Consider the following 25,067-nt stretch of genomic DNA (forward strand, 5'->3'; position numbering starts at 1 on the left):
TCCATGAGACTTTGTTGAAGTAATTTTTAAGTGATCATATTTGATAAATTTAAAATTACCATTACCATGTACAAAACACTCTTCTGACCTTTTTCATGTATTTCTAATTGTTAGTATAACGAATTGAAATAATTTGCCCAGGGCCAAATAAGTGGGCAAACTTGGCTTTGAACCTAAGAAGTCATATTTCAGAATTTTCACAATTAACCCCTGGAAAATATTGACTATAGCCACCAAATACTTACTAATATGCCAGGCACTACTATACTAAGCACTTTATATTCTTTAAATTCATTTACCCCAATCCTATAAAGTCTGGTTAAGAAAGGCAAGTTTAGAGAGATTAAGTAATTTGCCCAGAGTTGCTCTGCTAGTAAGTGGTGGAACCAGTGTGGTTTGAAGCTGGGTTGGCTCAACTCCAAAATTCTGCGCTTTTAACTACTATCCTATATGCAAGAATGATATGTTTGAATATGCTCATATCTTATCATCTCTTCAGTATTTTGTACAAATAGTAGTAGTTTCTGGAGACTTTCTGGAAGGTAATTGTATAACACTTTCATGTCTCCACTAAATAATATCTACACTTAATATCTACATTAAGACACTTCAGGGTCAGCATTAAATTTTAGAATAGAATCTGTGATATATTATAGAATTCCTTGTCCCAGAAAGATTTTTAAAGAAAAAATTGGTTACTCTGTTATCTGCTATGGATTGGCTGACAGTAGACAGGATTAACTTACTTTAAAGAGATTCTTAAACCTACTTATCTTAATATTAAAGGTAGTATAATTGGTGGATACTTAAGTATTTGTGAACATTGATAAGAAGTTACACTTAATTTCCTTCATTTGAGCATTAAATATTTCACCCGTGCCTCTTGTCACAAGTAAATGTTTTCCTCTACTTTGAAATGACTTATAAATTTACATTTATGCATTTTTTAAAGATTTAATTTGAACTGATTCTATTTCCCCCTCCTATTTGTCCCCAAATGAAGGTGAAGTGTTCACTGGTTTTAATGGCTCTTATGCTATTTCTTTGTCTGGGACTTCTAAGGAAAGGTGAAGACTTGGAGAACTTGTGAATTTTGTCTGGGGAGGTGAGAAAGTTTAATGTGCTTGTGAACTAGTGCACTTTCTTCTAGGTAATACTATTGCACCATAATAAATATTGAAATCCAATTTTCACTCTTAGACCTAACCCTTTAAATATATTAGTTAACGTCCAAAGAAAAATTTTCTGAAGAAGCATATTAACTAAATTCCTGTACGTGAAGATCAGCACCTGATAAACTATGAAATAAGAATGTCCTTTTTAAACGTGTTTATAAAACCAGAGAGTAGGCCTCTCTCTCTGTCTCTCTCTTTTAAAGAGCATGCTAATTTGGATTCACAACTGGAAGGGAATAGTCTGGGTTATGCAATTTGCTGTTGCACGTAAACAGAAGACTATAGCTGCCTGAGACACGTACCTGGCTGTTTACACTCTCTTTCCCAGCAAAAAATGATTCCCGCCAGCAGGGGCTAATTCATCTAACACACTGTCCCTGGTGCTCATACCCTAACCCACTTTGGTAACTCCATGATTTTGTTTTAACAAGTAACTATCTAGATATTTGTTTTTATTACAATACAAATTTGTATTGTGATTTTGGAATACATAAAGAAGACTTTTTATCATTTTAATAGCTTAAGATTAGCAAATCTTAAAAAAAAAATAATTGTTATTCCTTCCACTTTTTAGCAGTTGTCCTTCTTGAACTTTTACGAGAGGGTGGCAGAATGATGTAATGAGTCCAGTCCTGTGTTGGGGAGAGAAATAAAAGCATACCTTTGTTAGTCTTAGCCCCTATAAAACAGTACAGATTCAGAGGGAAAATAGAAATTGCTGAGAAAGTCTGTTGGTCTTGCTTCCTCACTTTCCACTTTTTGCCACTCTCTGTTCAAGTGTCAGTTCTAGTGTCAGATACCAGGCAAATGTTTCTTCATCTTCAAAGGTGAAAATAAAATTTCCTGGTTATTTACTGAGAGCCAGGTGTGAGTTAAATGCTCAACTTGACATATATAATTTATTCCCGGCAATTAGAGAGACACTATCATTATCCTCTTTTACGAAGGTGAAATGGAGGCTTAGAAAGGTTGGCTAAATTACTCAAGGCCATACTCCAAGTAAGTGGTAGAAACTGGATGCCAACCCAGATTTGTCTAATTCAAAGACAATGCTCTTCACCATCATCTCAAGTATCAATTGTACATAGAATTTTAGAGCATTCTAGTATACATAGTTTTACACACTTGGAGTCAACATGTCCCAGTGAAGAGAGCAACATAGAAAAGACAGGAGATCTGGAGTTAAGATCCTTGCATCCACATTTGGAATTGAGTTGTTTTTTGGAGTTCTAACTCTACCATTTATGCTGTATGATATTGGAGGATTTGCAGAATCTGTTTGAACTTCAGTTTCTTTTGTGAATTGGGAAAGTTAAAGAGATAATGGATGTGGAATACTTAGTAAATGATCTCTGTTAGTTATCATGAAGATGATGATGATACTCTATGTTTGTAGAATCGTTTACAGTTTACAAAGAGCTTTTGCAAAGATTGTCTCAGATGATACAACCCTTTGAAGCGCATTCATTCTTTTACTCATTGACCCAACTAATATATTTTTGAGTGTCTGCTAAGTGCCAGGCATTGTTCTATAGGTTGGGGTGATTTAGCAGTGAAACAGCAGGAGGAAAAAAGAGTTCTTAGCCTTCATAGAGTTTGCATTTTAATAAGGGATATGGGTAATAACATATAAAATACTTAGTATATTAGATAATAATAGCAACAAACAAGGTAACATTTAACTGCTATATACTGATGCTGTGAGCCACGTATAGCTCAGTAGTTAGAAACATATTTTGACTCATAGACTAGCTTCGTGTTTTTCCATTAGGGACATTTTAAAAACTGCAAACTAATTATTGTTTAACTACAAACTATTTTTTTTCAAGTTTTGTGTTGTTTTTAAGCAATGAGGGGGAATAAACAATGAGGGGATTGATTTTTCTATTTAATTGTTTGTACACATCCCCAAAATTTACAAAAGCTCTACTCTCCTAGCTAGCTCTAAGTAATGGCTAAAAGCATGAAATTAAATGTAGATCTCTAATACCTTACATAACTCTGGAAAGTATACCCTGAATAAGGCATTTCAATAGCTCAAAGATTATTTTTAAATAATAGTTAAATAATTATTTGAAAAACCGTTCAATGATGTTGGCATTTCTTTGCCTTTGTAGACTACATAGTAGTGCTCATGAGTTACGTGTCTCAAATTCAGCAGCAAGCCTGGGGAAAAACTTCAGTGACCTGGCACTTCCATTCTGGCTCTTAGAAGTCACAGAGGGATCGTGAAAAGGTGTTGTAGTAAACTCAAACATAAAGATTTGTCCGCCAACTCTGAGTTTATATTTATTGAAAGCTGCAAGAAGGACAAGTGTTATTCTCAGGGCAGTTTACAACCATTAGCTATTGAGCACCAAAAGTCATCATTCAGCATCTGGGAGCAGAGGTCTGTTAGACTTGGGAGAAAAAAATCACATTTGCACCATTGAAACATTTCGAGATTTAATCCTGAAAATGTCTTCTAGTTGTTCTCTGTAAAAGGAAGTAATATTTTTTTTCTGGACTCAAAATTCTTTTTTAAAGTTACTGAAGAAATGTTTCTGCTCACTATTTAAAGAGATCGGGTAAGAGCTCGGGCTCCAGGAGCAGACAGAACCCTTGTTCTACCTCGTACTAACTATGTAACTTTAAGAAGGATTCTGTTATAGCTCAGAAATGCACCTGGCGTGCTTCCCCCTCCCCTCTCACTACCACCATCCTGTCCCCTGGGACCCCTCTTCTCCACACTGTGGCTGGTGACTTTATTACAACAGAAATCTGATTGTCTGATCCCCACACATCATTCTCCTCCACCTCCTCCTCCCTAGAGCCCAGTGGCTTTCTCTTACACTAGAATGAAGTCCAGACTCCTTACCTTGGCCTTGGTCGACGAGACTCTGTAGGAACTGAGCCAGGCCTGCTTCGCTGATCTCACCTCCGTCTTGCTTGCTGAGCCTGAGCCCCCGACACCTTTTTCAATCCCCGAATTCACTGAACTGCTCAGAACACTCTACCTCGTTCTTCACGTGGCTGACTCTTATCCTTTAGGTCCTAGGCTTCCCTCACTTCCTAGTCTGTATAGATTTGTCTGTTATACTCTAATCCACCACATTCTCTTCCGTGGCACCTGTCACAATTTTCTACTTTATATTCATTTGGTTTTTAGTTAATACCTGAATTCCTGCCTCCTCCAACTATAATCTCCATATCTTTTTGGTTCCCTGCTGTATACCCAGACCCAAGCACAGTTACTGAGAAGGGACTCAGTAAATCATTGTAACGTTGAATGAATGAGATATCTTCATGATCTTTCAAAGCATTTATTTGCTCATCTGAAAAATACCAGTAATAATTCCTACCTGTAAAATTATTGTGTGAGTTAAGTGAGATTAAACTATAGAAAACAACACTTGACAAAGTCCTCAACAAATGGCAGTGTCCTCAACAGCGACGTGACCACCAGACACTCAAGAAGCCCACTGCGTGCGTGAGACATTGCTAACGTTTGCAGAACACGTGTTTGAAAGATAGCTTTGTTAGACTTTTGTTTTACCTCATCGTTACTGTTTTATTATTATTAGCATTGGTCCTCATATCTAGGAAGTTAAAATGTGGAATTCCAGCAGTGATTCCATGCTTTTTAATGGAACACTGACATAAATTAGCCTCAGTGTTGTAATGCCACAGTTATCAAAGCCATGATGTACCTTCACAAGGGTAATTACTTTGGGTAGTAATTTCCTAGGCTGTCCCCTGCCACCCACTACAGCCAGCCGGCATTGAAAAAGAACCACTGCTTCTATGTGAGCACATGATCAGTCTGTGAAATCCCATTATCCTCGACCTCCACACCCCTGTGGCTGCCTGCTTCCTTTGGAAGCCTCTTAAAAGAAAAAGAAAACCTTTCAAGACAGCCCTAAAGTTTATTTCTACTCTCATGTCACCTGTGTAGTATAAAAATGAGATGGTGAGTAGGAAGTTGGCAGGGTCTGTGATGGGATTTGCTTACCCCTGGATTTCTGTGATACTTGCGGGAAAGCCTGGTAAAAGTTTGCATGGGTGGGGAGAAATACTTCAGTGTATATTTTGAGATAAAGTTGGATTTAAGTCTGTTTTGATGTTCAAAGAGTAGATAGAGCAAGGTTAATTTGGTTATTCTAGTTCATTTTCTCTCATCTGTTCAGAATGTCTATACTATGTAGAACAGAAGTTTCCACCAACCTCCCATGATCAACATCCCTTTTCACTATGGTCAGCTGTTAGAACCCTTGGTGGGATGCCCTCCTCTGCTCTCCTTTTATGTTTTGTGCCTCTTTCCATCTGAAGGTTTGACCTCCTTTCTGGCCTGTCTCCTAACTGCTTCCACTGGGTCGATTGCAATCCTTTACTTTTGGGTTCCAATTTCCCATGTTAGCATCTGTTCCATCACCTTGAATTAATTGACATCTGTTCTCTGAGGATGGCACCCTCCCTGGTACCTGTTCCATCTCTTACTGTCACTATTTGATGAAACTAGGGGAAGAGAAGGATGTGGAATATAGGTAGGGAGTTTCAATTTTTCTTCCCGTCTCTGAAAAACCTCTTCTTGACTGTGTTTCTGTCACCACTATTCAGAAACTTTGCATTTGAAGTCTTTGTTTTAGTCATCTAATCCCATCATCTTCTCCCTCTTTTTCACCTCTGAGACATTTCTCCATCTTCTTTAGGACTTGTCTTATAAACCTCACTGTTATACCAATCCTTTCCATCTCTCTGAGTGATTCTGTACTCCTTGCTGGTGACTTTTCCAAAACTGCAGCTTCTCACCACAGCCTTTAACTTCAGTCATCTTAGAGTCACAGCCATGACTTGGACCACACTCTTGTGCATCTCAAGTTTCTCTTCTTTTGTTAACTATCCTCCCTCTCCTCATTGTAGATTCTTAACTCCACACCCCATTTTATTCCTGAGGTCAGTAAATATCCCTTCTAATATTCACTTCCTTTTTATCTATCTTGATCCTGGGCATGACTGACCTAGACCCCTTCACCCTCCAAACTTCCTAAAGAGCAATCTTAGTAGTTGTTTCTATTTTCTTTCTCTCTCATTATCCTGTTAATATCACAGAGGCTTTTGCCTCCTTCCTCTGATGACACTGATTCCAAATCCCTCATGGTATCCTCTGTTTTCATATTCACTTTTCTCTTCCAAGTTGCCGTTCCTGACTATGTTTTTGACATCCTCCTTTTTAAAATGTTTCTGGTTTTTTGACTTCATTATCTTTTCTTCTCGTGATGACTTTTCCCCCTTTGTGACTCCTCTGTTTTTGTTTTTTTGCTCCTGTGTTTGTCCTCCTCTTCCCTCCTCTGTCCCTGCAAACAGCAGGTGTTCTCTTTGTCTCTTTTCTCTCTCTCTGCTCCCTTTCTGTTGGCGATCTCATCCACCCTCTCAACTTTAGTATCAATCTGTTAGATATGGAGTCCTTTCCTTGATGCTCAGGATCTGTCCCCAGGCCCTCATTTCCAACTTCCTAATAGACATTTCCAGAGGGATAACATAACAGTTCTTTAAACCAAAGGCGATTATAATTTATCATCTAAATTGGGTCATTATGGAAGGCAAAGAGGAAACTATGAATAATCAGCCAGTGTAAACCTGTACTGTGCATACGGTCACCTATCCAAACTCATTATGTATAAATTACTCTGAAATTTGATTTTCTAATATTTTTCATCGTAATTAATTGCCTCACCAGCATTTTATTTACTTAGGCTGAAAATTATCTTTAATTTTTATTCTTTCCTCAGTGTCCAATTCCTCGGAATTCTACCTTTTCTGTATCTTTTGAGTTACACCTTTTTAAAAAACCCCATTCCACTATTCAGGCCCTAATTTCTTCTTGTCTGGAATATTGCATAGCCGTCCAGCTTGTCTTTTTATTCCCAGTTTCTCCTTATTCATCCTTCATGCAGTGTTCTTTATTTCTCCAAACTCTCCCTCAAGTGCGTTGGTTGTTTATACACCTGCTTAACAACCATTGCCAAGGAATATCATGAAGACTCCTCAGCTTGGAATTTAACACACCACAAAGCCTGACATAAAAAGCTTGTCCAGCCTTACATCCTTCACGGACCTTGTGTTTCAGCTGGACTGTTGGCCTTTCTCCAAATACCTCCTAAATCAGTCATCCTCAGCTTCACCAGAAACACCTTTGGAATTAAAAAATATTTATAAGTGCTCAGCCTTAACCTGGGAGATTTAAACTTAGTAGGTCTGCATTGAGGCTTAGTTGTCCTAATAAAAAGCCTCCCCAACTGATTCTGACCAAAGCCAGCATGAGAAGCGCTGCCCTGTTTTCCAGTCTCCATGACTTTCTTCACCATTGTCTCTCCATGGCCAGAATCTGTTTATTTCTCCCTAAATACCTTCTTATATTTCACTACCAGCCTTGGTTTTACCTCCTTCATGAGGTCTTCCTGACCCATCCACATAGATGTAATTATTCCATCTATACTGCAGTCACAGTAAACTTTCATTAGATTATTTGTTTATTCCTTGCAGCCTCTAGACAGCACACTTCTCGAAGGCAAAATTCCTGCTGTTCACAACAAAGAAACCACTCAGCAAAGGGCATTGACTGTTGAGATTTTTTTTGTAGAGAACTTTGAAGTTCTTAAGAAAGTGATTGATAAGCATGAGTTATTTTTTGCTAATTTAACCAAAAACCCAAATGCATAAAGTACAGTAGTTTTAATTCCAACACTATGCTAAATTAAGATTTGTTAATCATTCTAAGTAGGAGAAATGAATTAGAATTTTAAATGCCACTACTGTTTTCAGGAGCAGATGAACTGATATTAAAGTAAATTCAGTGGTGGGTTGGTTCCTTTTTTAACACACACACACACCCTGGTTTCAGGTGCTGTAAAGCATGTGGGTCTCTTTGGATTCCTTGTGAGAACTGTCATGTTGGCATGTAGTTGTAAAATGTGCTTTGCTCAGAAACTGTAGTTAGTAAAGCTGAGTTTTTCACTAGTTCCTTTGGCGCAGGGGAATACTTTTAATAAATCGGCCTCACGGAAAGGTAGAGCACAGTGTTGTTTTTAATAGGGAACGAGAGCGTAAGTGCAGTGATTTAATGCAGTTGCAAGTGGCTGCATCCGAAAACAATTTTTGATTTTTGTCAAACATTCAGCAGGGGAGTGATTTTTCCCTCAATTTTTTTTTTTTTTGTAGCTTCCCCATTGTATCCTTGTTAAACATAAAAGCTATATATTCAGGATTGAATTTTTTTTCCAGCATTTTTCTTTGTTAGTACCTGATCAGTAAAATTTAGCTTGGGATATATGCATATGCATCTATAATTAATTTATGCCCTTTCAGGTGGAGATTTGTGTTGTTGTTTTATTGAAAGTATATATATATTTTTTCAGCAAAGTATTTGGATTTCACAGCAAACCTCACTCAGTTAAAAGAATACACTTTTACCTTCTCAGGGCTTTATTTGCTTGTATAAAATGTACTTCTGATTTATCCCAGGTAAAATAATTAAAATGCACGTATTAAAACACATAAAATTTTCTGTGCATAAAAGGTACACTAACTGGAAAAGGGTCTTGGCTTTTGGCTTTTTATAAACTCACAGGTTGATAGGGGCTTTATGGAACTATCCAGCCCTTTCCCTGACTTCTGGCAGAATTGTAGCTAAACTACTCAAAACCTCTAGAAGCAAAATCAAACTTCCTGCAGAAAATGTTCCCTCTATTTAATGTTAGTCACATTTTCTTTGCTAAGTTATTCCTAGAAAACAGCTATCCACCTCAACAGGAAGTCAAAAGAGAAAGTATTGCAAGACATTTGAAGATGGCATGTGGATAATGAAAGTGGTTTGACGGGCAGTTGGAGATACTTGTTAGTAGAGTAGCAGAAACAGGATATCCAGCAAACCACTGGGACACACAGCCAACTTTTCTTGACTGTAAGGGAGGTAACTTACATTTTGTGGAATGCTATGCAGTTTCCATGCACATTGTCTCACTTAATCCTTACAACAACCCGATGAGGTGGGTGGTATTAATAGCCCCATTATATAGATAAGGAAACTAAGCTAAGAAGAGTGATTGGTTTTTGCATACCTAGTAAGTGGTAGATCTGAGATTTCAAATCCTCTGATGCCAATTCATACTACCAACAAGCTATTTAAAAATATATTAATTTTTCAACAACCACCTTAAAGCATCAGCCAGGACAATGGCAGCAGTGTCCAAAAGATTGAAAGGTCAATCACTCCTGAAGTTTTCTGTCGATGGCGTGACTATGCAAGATGAGAGTATCCCCAAAGACTCTTAGGATATTCATTTATGCGTGAAACGCTGAACCCTTTAAGTAAAATGATACACAAGCTCAAGATATCACTAGTTTTTTTTATTTGTAGCCAACGTTTATTCTTATGCCTAGAAAAATACAGGGGGGGTGCTTAAGACTACCGTGCTGGGCAATTTGCTACTGTAGTGATAGTAACATAATCCCGAAAAAGCAAGCACGATTATTTTGTACTTTTTTTGTTTGTTTTATTCAGCAATAAGACCACAATTTTTCATATTTAAGGAAGTATGAAAAATTTGTCGAATTTTAAAAGCTGAATACATGTAGCATTGGATCAAGGCACATACAAGACTGGCCAAAGGGCGTACAATGCACTTTGGTTTTTTGTTGGGGAAAAAGAAAAATCATGGCAACAGAAAAGTGATGTGGTTTTAAACAAGTGATAGCTCACAATTCAGTAGGAAGCTAGAAAGAAATGTTACAAGTTCATTATGTAATATCTGGAAAACTGTGACAGTAACGGGCAGTATTCTTGGTCATTGTGAAAGTAAATTCAGCATTTATGTACACTGTTAAAACATTTCACGTAAACCAGATCTAAATTTGATTTCTAGTATTTTTCTTTTAAATTCTCACTTACTTTAAGTACTACTTTCTCTGCAGTGTTGAGGGGAATTGCTTATGATTATGCTACCTTTTTAATGTGTATAAAGTTTTTTTTTTTTGACATTCCTTATGATAAAAACATGAACACTAACAATTGTGTCTTTAGAATTGACTTTTCAAAAATCAGGATGGTATCGGCAAAACCAAAATGCAATTCTGGTATTTGTGTTTATTACGCTATGCAAGACTAAGTTTTCATGTTTTCCTAAATACAAATTCCCTCCTAACTTGGAAGCATACTTCCATAATTGTTTTTGTGAAGTCCTTTATTCTCAGAGCTCTGTTAACAGTGACATTAACAACAGCAGACTTCACACTCCTTTTATGCCAGCAGATGTATTCGGTTCAGAAGTTATGTTTACTTTCTTAAGGATGGCTAATTTGCTTAGAGTAAAAATGGAGTTATGCAGCAAGTTTTATATTGCCCATTACTTCACAGAGTTTGATTTATTAAATACCACTGGAATACAGATTTAATCATTGGAACATTACTTCATAACTATTTTTTGAAATTTAATTTTTCTCATTCAGCCAGTTTTCTTTTTTACATTTTATTAATACCAAAGTGAAAAATGGCCTGTGCTTATACTACAAGGATCTCATGTGAACGCAGTCCTGATTGTTCCACACAGCAAGGAAATTCACTTTCACAGTCAACAAGTCATCTTACTCAGTAGAACACAAAGTAAATGGTTTATAACTTCAATATTTGCAAGGAAAATACAGTACAAATTACTAAAAAATACTAAAATATAGAATTGTGTTCAGGCATCTCCACTACATCAATCGCAGCAGTAACCTGAAATTTGAAACTTTTAATAAAAAGTTCTTAAATATAAATTATATGGCAAATGTACAGTACATTGCTTTTCTCAGTCTCTTTTTCCAGTGTTTTGCAGTAGAACAGGGTTCCTACCATCACCTCCCTTAGGTTTAAAAAAACCGAAACACAGTATGCTGCAGGCCCTCCAGCATCATGAGTGCGAGTGGTCTGAGTCTGGGATCCCGCTGTCTCTGTAGCTTCGGTTACTACTGCTTTCACTGTGATTGTTTTTGTACAGATTCATTCCATTAGGAGGAAATATGGTGTGTATTACAAACTCCTCCTTAGAGATGGGTTCACTGCTTATTGGTAACATCTGAAAAGAAGTCTCCCTGATTTCCAGGATGGAGTTGTCCTTCTTAGTGCCAGCTTCCGCATAGTCATCCTTTCTTCTCCTCCCTTTGCTGTACGCACAGTTCCTTGAGAAGAGTGATCCATTCCGATGGACGTACCAGCACACGAGAGCAAGCAGGGCAATGGTCACCAGGGCCACAGCCCCACCGATGATGGCAGCCAATGGTAAACTGGGGTTTTTGTAAGGTTCTTTCTCTTGCTCTCGATTAAGGGTGGTGGTAGGGTTGTACATTCGAAGGGGTGCCGTTTCAGTCTCAATACAAACAGGAGTTTCATCAAATAGGTAGAGGTTACTGGTTTCCATGGGAACCATGCAGACTCGATAGGGCGAATCAGGCTCCAGGGCTGTGACCAGGTATTCACTGCGTTCTCCTGTTACAATGGTTTCAGTTATAGATCCAAATGCTGGGCTATGGCCCAGCTTGAGCCAGCTGAGCCTTAAAGCAGTCATAGGAAGGACAAGTTTCCAAGAGATATGAATTGTGTCAGAGGTGACAGATTTCACAGTAATTATAATTGTTTTTCTTGCTGGACTCCCTGTGGTTCGCTGGTCCTTAGTGAGTTTGGGGTTCTTAATGTCTGGTTGTTTGGTCACTGGAGCTGGCCACTGTCCTTGAGCAGGATACACTGTGTTGGGTGTCGCAGTGGTTATCTGAATGGTGCTCACAACGGCACTGTCCTTGCAATCAAACAGTTCTGCATTGAGGTCCTTGATAGCCATCCCCCGAACCTTTTCTGGGGCTTGGCACATGAGCCCACGCACGTTGACCTTCACAGGGAGCGACTGTAACCAGTCACGTACCCATTTCATCTTGCACCCACAATACCAGGGGTTGTTGCGAAGAATTAATTGTGTTATATTGTCCAAATCATCAAAGATACCCTGAGGTAAATTACTTAGGTTATTATTGGACATATCAAGTCGATACAGCTGCCGTAGATAAGAGAAAGCATTGGGGGGCACCCGATTGATGTGGTTATCTTGAAGATAAAGCTTCCTCAGGTTTGTGCTGGGAAGATTTACTGGTGCAGCAGTCAGGGAATTCCGTACCAGTGACAGTTCTGTTAAGTTGACTAGGTTGAAAAAAACTTTATCACCTAAACCATGGTTATTCAACAGGTTTCCATCCAAAACCAGGCGTTTTAGGCTAGTGAGACCTTGAAGAGACGGTGATGAGATGGTGGATATACGGTTATCATCCAAGCGGAGCTCCTCTATAGTCCTGGGCAGACCCCAGGGGATTGTGCTAAGATGATTACGGGACAGGAAAAGCAGTCGGAGATAGTTACTGTCCCGGAATGCTCCCTCTTCAATGCTCACTGCTGAGACGGAGTTATCGTCTAGATGTAACTCTTCCAGATAGGGAATTTTCGAAAGTGAATCGTAAGTGATAGTCCTTATATTATTTTCTTGCAAATGTAATTCTTTTACGTACTTTGGTAGGTTGGTAGGAAATTCATCTAAACTGTTGTGATATAGGTATATTCTTTCTACTTTCAGCAAGTTTTTCAAATCTGAAGGAATCCCAGCATTATTTATTTGGTTGTTCTGAAGGTAGAGAGTTGTAGCATCCTCTGGTATCCCTGTTGGAATGGATGTCAGATAGCGATCGTTACAGTAAATGAAACCGGCATCGCAGCGGCACACAGACGGGCAGGATTTGGCCATAACTGATAGAGGTGCCACCTGAAGGAACAGCCCAATTTTAGTCGCGATGAGAAAGATGCTCCAGGCTGGGCTGATCATGGTCAGCGGTGTTGAGGTCTTTACACAAGGTAGCTTCAGAGCCCTGAAATGGAGTGAGTGAGAAAAAAAGACAGACGACAGTCAGGCCCGCATACTTAAAATGATACTCAAAATAGATGTGGAAACGAAAACATCTATTATCACTTTTATTATTTAGGGTTTGCTCTTCTTTTTTGGCATGTTTAGGATTTATTGCTAGCTGACAATGAGCACAATCATATAATCTTTTTACTGCTAATGTTTCTGGTATTAAGAAGTATTATATCTCCAAAAAACAAAAGAGAAACAAAAAAGAAAAGAAAAGAAGTATTATGTCCTGAATCTATTTGACTTTGAAATGTTAAATATAATTAAAGTTTTATTGAATATTCTAAAGCATTCTCATAATACTTTATATCATTTTGTAGCCAGTCACTGACCAAGCTAATTTTTAATTTTTTCTTAATATTCATCATGATTTCACACATAGGAATATTTGTTTTACTTAAAGATAATAATGTTACTGTTCTTAAAAACCAAAAATTTTTATCTATTTTTTATTAGGTAGACTGTACAGGTGTAGAAATACATAGTAAAGAAAATCTATTCTCTTACTCTTCAGGAATAGTTACCTCTTGAGATCCTGAATCCCAGTAAAGCTAATCATCTGCTTTAATTATTGATGTTATTTCTTTTTCTTTGATTATTGATATTAAACATTGTTAGGTATTTCTAGCAAGAAAATCAGACAGAATCTTTTTCATTTACTTTAAGGAAGGAAAGACATAGTTAATACACCTAGCTAATCTAAGTGGAAAATTCCATTTCATGTTAAACTAGCTCTTTTTTTTTTTTCCCGTTTTATGTTTTGTACTACATGGTTTAATGGCTTTATGTACATTTTTCATTATATTCTACCTCATAGCATGTTTTCACAATGAATTTATCTTTCTTCAAGTTCTAATCTAAAACATTATTCAACTTTCTCCATGGCTGCAGAATTATGGATTTATGCTGATCTATTGTGTAATATAATTTCTTCTGCACTTTAGGTGTTAATTAGCCTTTATAATTTCAGGCATGAAAATAGAAGACTTTAATATTTTTCCTACCTTATTGAACGATGTGAGTAAATTTTGCGTGAGTGAAAATCCAATGCGCATATGTTATTTTCCTGGTGAGGGACTGGGACTTATAAACTCTTGTTTAGTCCTTGGAAATGTTCTTCACTGTTTATTCAAGTAATCCTATGCCGCACACACCTCCAGATCAGGCTTGCTGTTGTCAATGAACATTCCAGCTGTGGTTCAGCATGGTGGGCAAGCTCATTAAAGTGGGGACCAGAAACAATTCAGTTTTCTGTTACTGTGTAGAACACATGGCTTCCTATGGGTTTTTTTTTTTTTTTTTCTCTTTCTTATAGAGTTTCTGTGTGAAGGTTCCTTTTGTGTAGCTTAATTCCCTTAGTGGAAATTGCTCTCTTTGAAATTCTTATTGGCTCTTCTGTGCAATGTGGTCAGAGATAGTAACTTCAGATCCTCATGAAGAAAGCCATTCATGACGCTAAGGTATAGTAATAGATTTTTCAGGCAGTTACCCCCCACCTTTATTCCCATCCAGGATTATCCAAGTATAAACTCTGTACAGTAGCTACATCCTGAGGTATGATTACCTGCTGTGAAATAGCTATTTCCAGGTTTTGCTTCTTGCTGCTTTCTCAAAATATCTGGTGCAGTCACGTTATGCAAGAAACAGGTATTCTTTTTTAAGAGGTAAAGAAAACTTAATTCAAATATTCTTCATGGAAAAAGACAAAAGGAAGGATACTAGATTTCCTTTATACTTCTGTTCCTTGAAATACACTGGGTCTGAGCATCTCCTGTGAAAGTAAAAGGTTTTAATGAACTATTAACAATAAACTTTAACATCTTAGACAAATTTCCTAGAGATTTAACTTCAGTTATTTCTTTAAGCAACACATCTTTCATCATAGTTTGGTGAAAAGGGATAAAAGGACCTCTTTGTTTTTACTTCCTATTTTACTATATAAATAAAGTAGGAGCTGAAGATGAGATTGTCCCCAAACAGATCATTTCAATTGTTAACCTGTTGTTAGTGTCACTTTAAACTAAACACAGGAGCAAAGCTTCATTCAAGAGGCAGTAAGCCCCTTCCATGGCTTTTGAATTCAGGTCAGGCCAATCTCTAGAAGTTCACTTTTAAATCTTAGATATAAAATGATAAAATGTTTAAAAAGAAGAAAACAAGTACATGTCAAAGAGGTGAGCAAAGACATAGCAAGGATTTTTGACAGAAATGCCATGGTAACTTTTTAGACATTTCTGAACATAGTTTTTACAAAGTCATACAATCTATGATTTAAAGAGTTGAAAAGAGTTTGCTTTAGAAGCTTTTCTTTTGATTTGCTCAGTGCCCTGTTTGATTCTTCCTGCAGGCCTCAATTTTCCCAATTGCAGAATGTAGACACTATGACCTTCCTCCTTAAAGGCATTTCTAGGGACTAATTGATGATGTTGAAACTTTAGATATTCAGGTATTTTAGGCCAAAAGGCAGCACAGAAGTTCAAGTTATAATTATTTTTTCAGGGGAATACAATTTTAATTTTCTTTGAGCAAACGGAACTTGAGAAATCTGTATTTGGAACAGAAAGGATGCTATTTCTGTCTTTGTAATGACCATTAGGAAAGCTATCAAAACCTGGCAAGGCATTTCTTTCTAGGTTCACACATGGACATGCCAATTTCCAGTAAGTGTATTTTTCACTTCTGAAAGAAGCCTTAAGGCTTGACCAGAGAGACTCGTGACTTTAAGGATGACTGCTTTTCTATTATCCTAATGTGTGTGAAGATTTTTGGGGGTCGACAGGGGAAGTGGGTAGGATTAGAATCTGTTATGCAACGGTACCTACTCGGGGGGTTTCTATACAAATAGGGTCCATTAGGGCATCTTGCAAATATTTGACCCTGAAAGTAGGAGCAGTTTGCTTCTCCCCCAGTAATTACCCAGCATCCAACAAGGAGAGCATCTGTTCCAGAAATCAAACAGGACTGAAAGTGAATGTTAAATAAGGCCAAAATTTGTGTTTCTGGCTCTCGTTGAAAATTCAGTTGTTTTTAGTTTGGCACCCGATATCAACACTATCATAGACTGATTAACAGAAGGAAATTTAAGAAAAAAATTACAGATGCATTTTATTTATTATTTAGGCAACTTGAAACAAAAATAGCAGTTAGCAGATGGATAAAGTAGTCTCTAGTGGATGCTGCAAAGTGCCCACAGAGGAGAGTTTAAGTGATTTATTGTTTAATGTGAGGTTTCACAGTGATGCCTTTAGGGCCTTGCTCATTATTGTTGAATTTCAACGGAGTAGTTTCTTGAAAACTATTGCTGTCTTGGTATGTGAAGATAGAAAACCAAGCTGTGAAATGATAATTACAACGTTACTTTAAAAAGTGTCTGCTGTAAATGTTTTCTAAGCTTGAAAACTATTCAACATATAAAACAATTTGGTAAATTTAAGAAATAATTTTAAAGTAATTTAGAAAATGATTACTTTTGTGAAATTGCATAAAAAATGAATTAAAAACCATTATAAAAAAAACACAGGTGAGAACCTGCTTTAATGGTGCAAATACCCAGGCGTTTCTCATACTCCAGGACACAATCTAAGTTGAGAAGATGAATCTGATGAATGGGGATTTAAAAATTGTTGCTTGTTGCCCAAGTCACATCAGCCTAGAGTGTGTGAGGAGACAGTCATAATGACGACCACAGATAAAGCCTGTATCTGAACCATGAATATTTTACCAAATCAAGGTCCAGGAATATGTATTGATTTTCACATTTTTAACCCAAAGGAAAAATATTCTGAATTGGTGTGGAAAGAAAGAAGATTAATTTGTTTATTTTCCTTGTTTTACATTTGTGAAACTGCTCCCTCTGCTCTTTTGGATATGCAAACTCACACTGCCACAAATACAATAGTGGTAATAATATGGGATTAACGGAAAGCCTGAAATCTCATTAAATTCTTGGAAAATAACATTCTCTTCTCCCCAGATTGCATTAAAACCAAAGGCAAAAATATAAAGTGGGCTTCTCTGGAGAGAAGGATACTCTTTCAGAGATGAGGATTCCCTCCAGAGTCCCCCTCCCTTACTTGAGCTCAGACAGTTCAGTGCATGTTTGACTGTGTTTTCTATCTTACATTTTGTGTCTTTTCCTGCCCTTTTATATTTAAAAACGACGGTGCTAAAGAGTTTTCTTTTGTTTTCTTTCCTTTTGCATATCAGAGGCTGTAATGATTTCTCGATCTAACATAAGCGATCTTGCCCTGTGCTTAGACTTCCCTCTTTCTGAGCTGGCTCCACATCTTCCCGCACATAGAGACATTGTAGTTGGATGTGACTGATGAAAAGAAAAATGACCCCCACTGGCATGGACACTGTGGCCAGGTTTCCACAACATTGACTTCAGAGCCTTTATGTCTGCATAGGCTTGAAAGAGGCCATTACTTCTGAACAAAAAGGAATCGATCTTTTAGAAAGATATTGTTAATGGGGTAACTTGGGGGAAAACATAAATGGAGCCCTGGTTACTTAAAGGAATGTTTAAAACATTTTTAAAATTGAATCTTTACTTAACTATATAGCATTTAGAACTATAGCAGAAAGAAAAACAATCACTTCACTGGTAAATCACATTTTTAATAGGGATCTTTCTATTCAGTTTCTTTTCATACATAAAAATTATGGATTTTCTAATGCATTTGTAATGTAATCATCATGTCTGTGAAAAGCCTCCAGTTTATTTCCATGGTACACTAAAAGAAAGTAGGTAAATAGATAAGAGTGCTATCATTTTGAGATATTTTAAGAAAACTAATATAATTTAAGAAGTTATATCTGAATAATAAAAGTTCAGAAATTCACGTTTGTAGAATTCCTCCTCTGCTACTACAATACTTTGGAAATGGGAATGTTTGAGATGAGAAGGTATTTCCCATGTTTTGATCACTTACATTAAGATTCTGGTATTTGTTGATAGTGCTGACTTCCTAAATTCTTCATCGGCTACCTTTGATTTAAATTGATTTTGATTTGAAACCATTTCTCCTTTGAAGGGAAACCTTAAATTGAGTCTAGAGTGTTGAGGTTTTGGTTTCTTTTTAATGGTTTCCTCACATCATGGCCTCTTACTGCTGGGAACTTGTCAGTATCTTCCACCTAAAGGAGAATGGCATTTAGAACTTTTAATCGAAGTTAAGTAATATTTTGAGTAAAATCTTTAGATTGAAGAAAACACATGGTTACTCAAATTGATCCAAGTCTGTGAATATTTCTAGGTAAATGGGGATTTATAAACCATCATTTAGAGTATTAGGAAGGTAATTTATTTATGAAGGCTTAAATTGCTGCTAGAAAGCATAGCACACTCAACCTGTGAAGGCCAAGTCTTTGTAACGACAAATGATAGTTCAAACAAACTATGTGTATGGTTAAACTGAAAAACTGGAGGACGTCAGGCTAGTTAATAGTGACAGCCAAATGCTTTCTAAGCAGCCTGTCTGGTAGTTAAATTTTCCACGATCATCAGATTTCAGGGAAGTTCCAATTCTTTTGTTTAATGCCAGGCAAGCAGAAGGACCTCTAACTCTCCTCTTGAGAGTGATGAAGTCTGAAGGGTTTGCTGAGAGGCCGAGAAGCAACTGTGCCTTTTCTCACTTGGTTTTATCCAGACTGTATTCTAGCCTGAGGAAGGTTTGTTTCATTTATGCAAATAGAGGATGAAAGTTCCAAAGCAAAGGATTTTTACTTTCTTCTTTCGTGTTACTGGTTCTTTTCCCCAGTAGGTTTCTGATAAATGAATCTAATCCTGCTTCATTTATTTTGACTTGTAAAGTTAAATCGAGCATCTTTAAAACAAAAACACAAACTGGGATGTTATCTTTCATCATAGTAAATGCTGTTTCCTTTTATGATATCAAGCCAGACTAAATGAATTAGAGAACCATGGCTTGTAAGCATGAATAAGATATTAATTTAGAGGTTGGTAAAGGTGAGCACTGGAGAGCTTGGGGCAGGGAACAAGCTTTAGGTTTGCATTGACTTTTGAGCAACTGCAATTAAAACTATGCTTATCTTTGTTAAACTGCAAACATTTTCCCACTGCAAACTTGAAGTTCCTTTTTCAGTGTTGTGAGTACATTTTGGTTGATACACTTTAAATGTCCAATATTCAAGTTTCCATACTCTAGTACAACAAATATCTGGGTCTACTGTGTGCCAAGCCCTGTGCTGCTGATGAGAACATCCAGAATCATAAAACACCTTGTTTTTTTTTTTCCATGTCAGAGTTGGGTATCGTTGATTTAAACTTAATGAAGAGGAAGAAAATCAACAACACATAAACGGGTCAATCCACAGTCCAGTGGCACACTTTAAAAATGCTGTTTAACCAAATGTGGTCTGTGGGTTTTCTTTTCAAAGTTGCCACGGTAACTTGTGCACGTGAAAAGTGAAGGAATAAAGAACAAAAGCTGTCATTGTCTCATCAAAGGAGAGCAATTTCTCCTTTCTCTCATTTAAGCAGACTAATACCTGGAGAGAGCTTTCTATACATTCCTGACACTTCATTTGGGGGCTAGTAAAGAGATTATGCATATTTGTAAAACAAATGCAACTTCGGTTGTTGCTTAAATTACATTTCATTTTTTTTTTAACTTAAAATCTGTTTTCTCTGGCATTTTTGTCAATAGATAAATAAAAAGTCCCGAAACGTGCTCTCCTGTGCAATATAAACATGGCTTTCAAACTGTTTTTAGTGTGATGTGCTACCAGATTTAGTGATGCTGATCTGTATTCTGAAACTGGAAAATGCTTTCTAAAATGCATGTTCCTATTTTGGTTCTTAAGAGAAAGAAGGCTTTTTCCAGGAGACATTTATTTACAAAGTATCTCTTTGTTGGAAATCTGTTTGTTGACTTGTGATAAGTTTTGAAATAGTGAAATGTTAGAAAGAGTCAAGGAAACAGCCCTTTTCATGCTCTGAAGAGAAAAATGCAGTTTTGAGAATTCATATTGCTGAGGGATTTACTGTAGAGTTTTTGCCCGCTGGGGGGTGGTACACTCTACCAGAACACGGCTTTCAGAAGCCACAAGTCAGATGTTGGCTGCTGCCGGCCAGTTTTCCTCTGGTTTAATTACAACAAAGCCTCCCGTTGAGAAGAACAGTGAAGGCCTCTGGGGCAAAAGGTGGGGGTGGGAGGGAAGGGGGAGTGAGGGAGAAAGGAGGGAAGAAATTACAGCCTTTGAAAAATTTCCTGAATCTCCTTTCCCTCGTTGACTTCCTTTCTGGTGGTCTTCATTTGACTTTCAACAATTATTTATAATGCTATTTAAATAAACTGATTGAATGAAAGAATATTGAAGGGGGTTAATTCAGAATTTTTCAGTTAGCTCCGGATCTTGGCATTAAACCCATTCTTTGTGATGTAGCCCACCCACCTTAAAAATAGGGGGAAAAGTTAAGATCCACTGAAATGGCAGTTTTAAACCAAATTTTTTTAATGACCAGATTTAATATTAGTGTGAACACAGGCATATCAAGAATAAAAGCAGAAAGATGAAACATACATATAAAAGTAATATAAGGCAAATTCTCAGTTACTGATTTTTGTAGGGTTTAAAACTGTTTAAAATAATCCAGAAAGAGGAGGAAGCCTTAGGGTGTGTGGCCAAGAAAAGCACAGACAAACCTCTCCGCAGTGCACTTGCATGTTTAAAGCTGATAATTGTATTTTTTCATCTGGAGACACTGAGTGTTCATTAGGGTCTTGTGTCCCTAGGCAGGAGATGCTGAACATAATTGGAGTTTCTATTTGATTGGGCAATATAGTCTAGAGAAGAAACTGGGGTAAAGATAATTAATAGCTTGCTAACAAAGTCTGACAGCCACAAGATTTCAACCAAATTTATTTCACACCGCTTCATTTAGCTCTGAAAAAGTTTTGATAGAATTGGAGGCTCTTTAATTAACACTTGAAAGCAAAAGAAACATACCTTCTATTTTACAGCCACATTCAGTTATGACAAATTTTCTTACTGTTTTTCTTCTTTTCATAAAAACTTTATTTGCTGCCCAATTATATATTTCACAAATGTTAATGTTTAGGAAGTGTTTAATTGGGCATTTTAAACCTAACGATGGCTGATTTAAAATGGGGAGGGGGGGATGAAGAGCACAATTAATAACCGATGGTTAGTATTATACAGGATCATAGTATTAATGAATTCATTATGTTTATTCATTCAGTATCTTTGCTGATCCTTGGACTTGATATATTTTTGGCAGTGCTCTATTTAAAAAAATTAGATGTGATTTTCCTACTTAAATACATGCAATGGTGTTTTTGTAATGCTGCTTTTTATTTCAGGCTAATAAATGTGTGTATGTATTTGTGTATGTATGTGTGTATGTGTTGTGGATATGTATACTATCTCTGAAAACTAAGTGGCATCTCTCTTATTTATTCTTATAGATTAATCCTTATAGGTTAAAACCTGGCATATTATTATTAATATTGGTAGTAGCAGTAATATTAATATCTTGTGATACTTTTAAAAGATTTATTTCTTTCTTTACTTATTTCAAAAGAAATGAGTATCACTCATCTGTCACTTTGGGGCAGGCATAAGTGGTCCTATCTGAAAGCAGACTAATTCATTCGTTGGTATTTATGCTGGTCAGGATATTCCTGTGCAGTCGGGGATAAATGAAAGGCATCGCTACAGCTACAGCACTTTCTGGTGCCTTTATTCATGTTGTAGCCTGCTAATGAAATAACATATGTGTGCATTTTAGAGCAGATAGATTTATTAAGAAAATTGAAAATAGCTTATTGACAAAACCATTAGAGAATTTGATTCTATAACTGGCAAATATCAAGGCTTTTTTTTTTCTTTTTAACTCTCAACAAATAAATTAAGTAAAAATCAAACCCTCAGATGTTGAGAAAATATAGGCCTGTTGCACTCTTTACCTCCATGCAACCATTTTGTTTCAGACCTAATTCACTGAAAAAAAATTTTTTTTTGAGAAGATACATTTAACTACTTTTTGAAAGCTTTGTTGTAGAAAAGTATTTCCATATGAGATTTTCCTGTTATAAGTTGCGAGTGACTGGATGCTCTGCAACCCCACTTGATGAAGGCTCTACTCATTTTTTCACCCCCCTGCCACCCCAAAATCCCTGCACAAATCAGGCGTAGCTTCCAGGCTGAGCTTTGTTAGTTTTTCTGAGGAGACTTGGCCAATTACTATGCTAGTCACATACGACATTTGCCCAAGCAATGGATTTTGGCATTCTGCTGGAGAGGGGATATGGTTTGTAAGAGAGTCTCCCCCTCCTCTGAGTTGCATTGCACTAGTTGAGATTTGCAAGCCTGAGATTCTGGAAGCAGCTCTGGCCGGATCGCAGTGCAAGCTTTAAAATCTAGGTGTAGCTGTTAATCCTTCCAGAGGCACAGAAGTCTCCGGGAGAAGCTCGGCTAGCTGTGAGCAAGATGTATGCTTTTCATGTACTGCGCACTCATGGGCTGAGGGGTTATTGATTTTCTTTCACAGTTGTAAAAACAGCAATTGGTGATCATACCACACGTACAGTACACACCAAGTTAGCAAGACCTTTCGCTTTCCTCTCTGTGGAAAAAAAAAATCTGTCTGTATTCTTTAATATTTAACATTTAACTTTCCAACTTAATGTTTTCCATAAGGCTCTTTTCAGATAGCAACTACATGAGACAGAAAATAGCCAATTATTATTAGGTGGTTTTTGGGTTTTTTTTTTTTTTTTTTTTTTTTTGGTAAATGAAAGAAAGGTTTTAAGAAACTTCTGGCATTTGGCTATAGCAGTCAATTTTTTCCTTGCTGGCTTGCACGCACATACATTGCTCGTGCTGGTGACAGAGCAAACATTCGTATTTGGATGCCTCGTGATACCAAGTCACTTCTTTCTAGAGAGTACAACCAAGCAAACTTTCTGGGACAAGCATAAGGAAAAACAGGGGAAACACTTACCAGGAAGACGAGTAAAAGCAATCCCATATATACTGCCGTTAGAGCTGTAATTCCACTGCCTGTGAACCGGAGTGATAACCCTCCCCCTCTCCCCAGCTCGGCGTTCAGTCCACACAAAGCCAGCGGCAGCTGCAGGCTGAGCTGGTCCTGTTCCGATCGCTCCTACACTGAGGAGCGAGTGAGGGACAGCACTCCAGTTTCCTGCACAGCCCACCTCCAAGTCTGAAGTTAAAGCTTCACCTCGCAGTGGTTGAAGAAGGGGGTGATGTCATAGATGGGCAGGACTTAGCCGAGCTCTTGTTCAGTGAGGTAACTGGATAATCGGTAGATGAGCTTTGCAAACGCTAGAGGGAGTGCGAGCAGCCGAGATGAGCGCTCGGCCTGCCGAAGCTAGGATGCCATTCGGTTTGCCGGCTGCCCTTTTGGTGTTGCAACATTTTCTGAAGTTTACTACAACAGGGTGGAGGTAGCAAGCTTATAAAAAAAAAATCCAAGAATATTAGAAGGATATTTATAAGATTACAATAGAAAAACACAGGTTCTTTTTATTTTTAAGCCATCTGCATTAAAAAGAAGTTAAGCAAAATCATATTATTTTCATTTTTGACTCGTTACAATGTTATAATTGTGAAGGCTGGTAATCCCAACAGTGACTGTTTATTTGACAAATGAATAGAAAGCAACTTCAAATAAATAACTGATTATTTAAGAAGGAGAACAGGAATGCAAAAAGGTGGTAAAAAGAGAAGTAACCAGTTCTTTTTCCTGGAGGTAATGAGTAAGTTATTGTTTTATATATATATATATATATATATAAATGAAATTATTTTTCATAGCCTCCAATTATGTGTCCTTCTTCTTTAGAATCTAGTAGGTATTAGATTTTTCATATATAGGGGAACCTCCCTAAAATAAAAAGATTTTGAAAATTAAATAGAATATTTTCCTTCCTGATATGTTTTTGCTGCTCTGAACATGAATTAAGATACAAACATCTTAGGAAGAAAGAAACCTTTCACAGGTAGTTTTGCTTGTGTTTAAATTGCTTTAATTTAGGTACATGAATAAATACTGGACAATGCAAGACGTACTATAAATGTCTATGTCTAATTAGGAGAATTATCGACTTTTATTTTCAATTATGATTTTAAAAGACTGGTTTCTGCTATTTGGTCACCAATTGCTTTGGGCTCATAAGTTTGCCATTAAGTGTGTTTCACTTTTTTATGTTGCTAGGAAGAATTCTACTTTTATATTTACCTGGAGGGCAATTTCCTTGAACTAATATTATTTGTTTTATTCTTAAGGTTCACAACATTCTCCTATGTGCTTTTTAAAGTTTCTATGAGTGTTTGTTTCTGAAGGAAGCCAGCTAATTGTCTTTCCCAGGAGGATTTGATTATGGTCTCTTCATTAGCTTCATTTAGTTTATCTATTTACATGCTTCTTTGATAGCAGCTTGACCTTCCGAGTTCCTCTCCAAGAATGAGTGATATCCAAGTAGAAGGTGAACCCTTGATAAGCAGTATATTGACCTCTATTGTTCTATGATTGCAGTTGTACTGGCCCCTAAGGCAGACCCATTAAATACAGGAATTTTAGAATTCTAATGTCTGTTGAAAAGCCAGTTTCTTAGAAATGTTAGGTAGCAGAAGTTGGACTGAGATGCAGCTGCTGAATTTTTGGAGGAAAGGAAGGTGGGGATAACAGATAATCTCTCAGTAAAGGTTGGATTATTTTCTGTTACTACAAAATAAACACATGGATTAAATTATTTTATGAAATAATTCTTTCTAGAAGCTATTTTCAATTGGGAGTTGATTACATTTAGAAGGACTTTTGCCTGGCCAAATTCCTATGGGCTTATATCCATATTTAATCAGTTTTGTCTCCATTCAGGCAGACCTTAAGCAGAGAAGAAAGATAAATGGACAATTT

General features: G+C 37.0%; 2 protein-coding genes across 5 annotated transcripts in view; one reads left to right on the forward strand and one right to left on the reverse strand.

Annotated features, from left to right (window-relative positions):
* The window catches only part of MACROD2 (mono-ADP ribosylhydrolase 2), a 1,873,695-nt gene that overhangs the window by 290,250 nt on the left and 1,558,378 nt on the right, over nt 1–25,067 (forward strand). The gene's annotated exons all lie outside the window — the stretch shown is intronic.
* On the reverse strand, nt 10,542–23,369 carry FLRT3 (fibronectin leucine rich transmembrane protein 3). Of its 3 annotated transcripts, none has more exons than XM_010979122.3 (3): nt 23,130–23,369; nt 14,143–14,909; nt 10,542–13,094 (listed from the first exon to the last, which is right to left on the reverse strand). In XM_010979122.3, the coding sequence occupies exon 3, from the start codon at nt 13,049–13,051 to the stop codon at nt 11,102–11,104; it is 1,950 nt and encodes a 649-aa protein (XP_010977424.1). In that variant the 5' UTR covers nt 13,052–13,094; nt 14,143–14,909; nt 23,130–23,369; the 3' UTR covers nt 10,542–11,101. The 3 variants fall into 3 exon arrangements, with proteins under 3 accessions (XP_010977424.1, XP_010977425.1, XP_010977426.1); XM_010979123.3 differs by having other exon boundaries at nt 14,703–14,909; nt 23,130–23,339; XM_010979124.3 differs by lacking the exon at nt 14,143–14,909 and having other exon boundaries at nt 23,130–23,339.

This window comes from Camelus dromedarius, chromosome 18, assembly GCF_036321535.1.
Source record: "Camelus dromedarius isolate mCamDro1 chromosome 18, mCamDro1.pat, whole genome shotgun sequence".
Classification (NCBI taxonomy): domain Eukaryota; kingdom Metazoa; phylum Chordata; class Mammalia; order Artiodactyla; family Camelidae; genus Camelus; species Camelus dromedarius.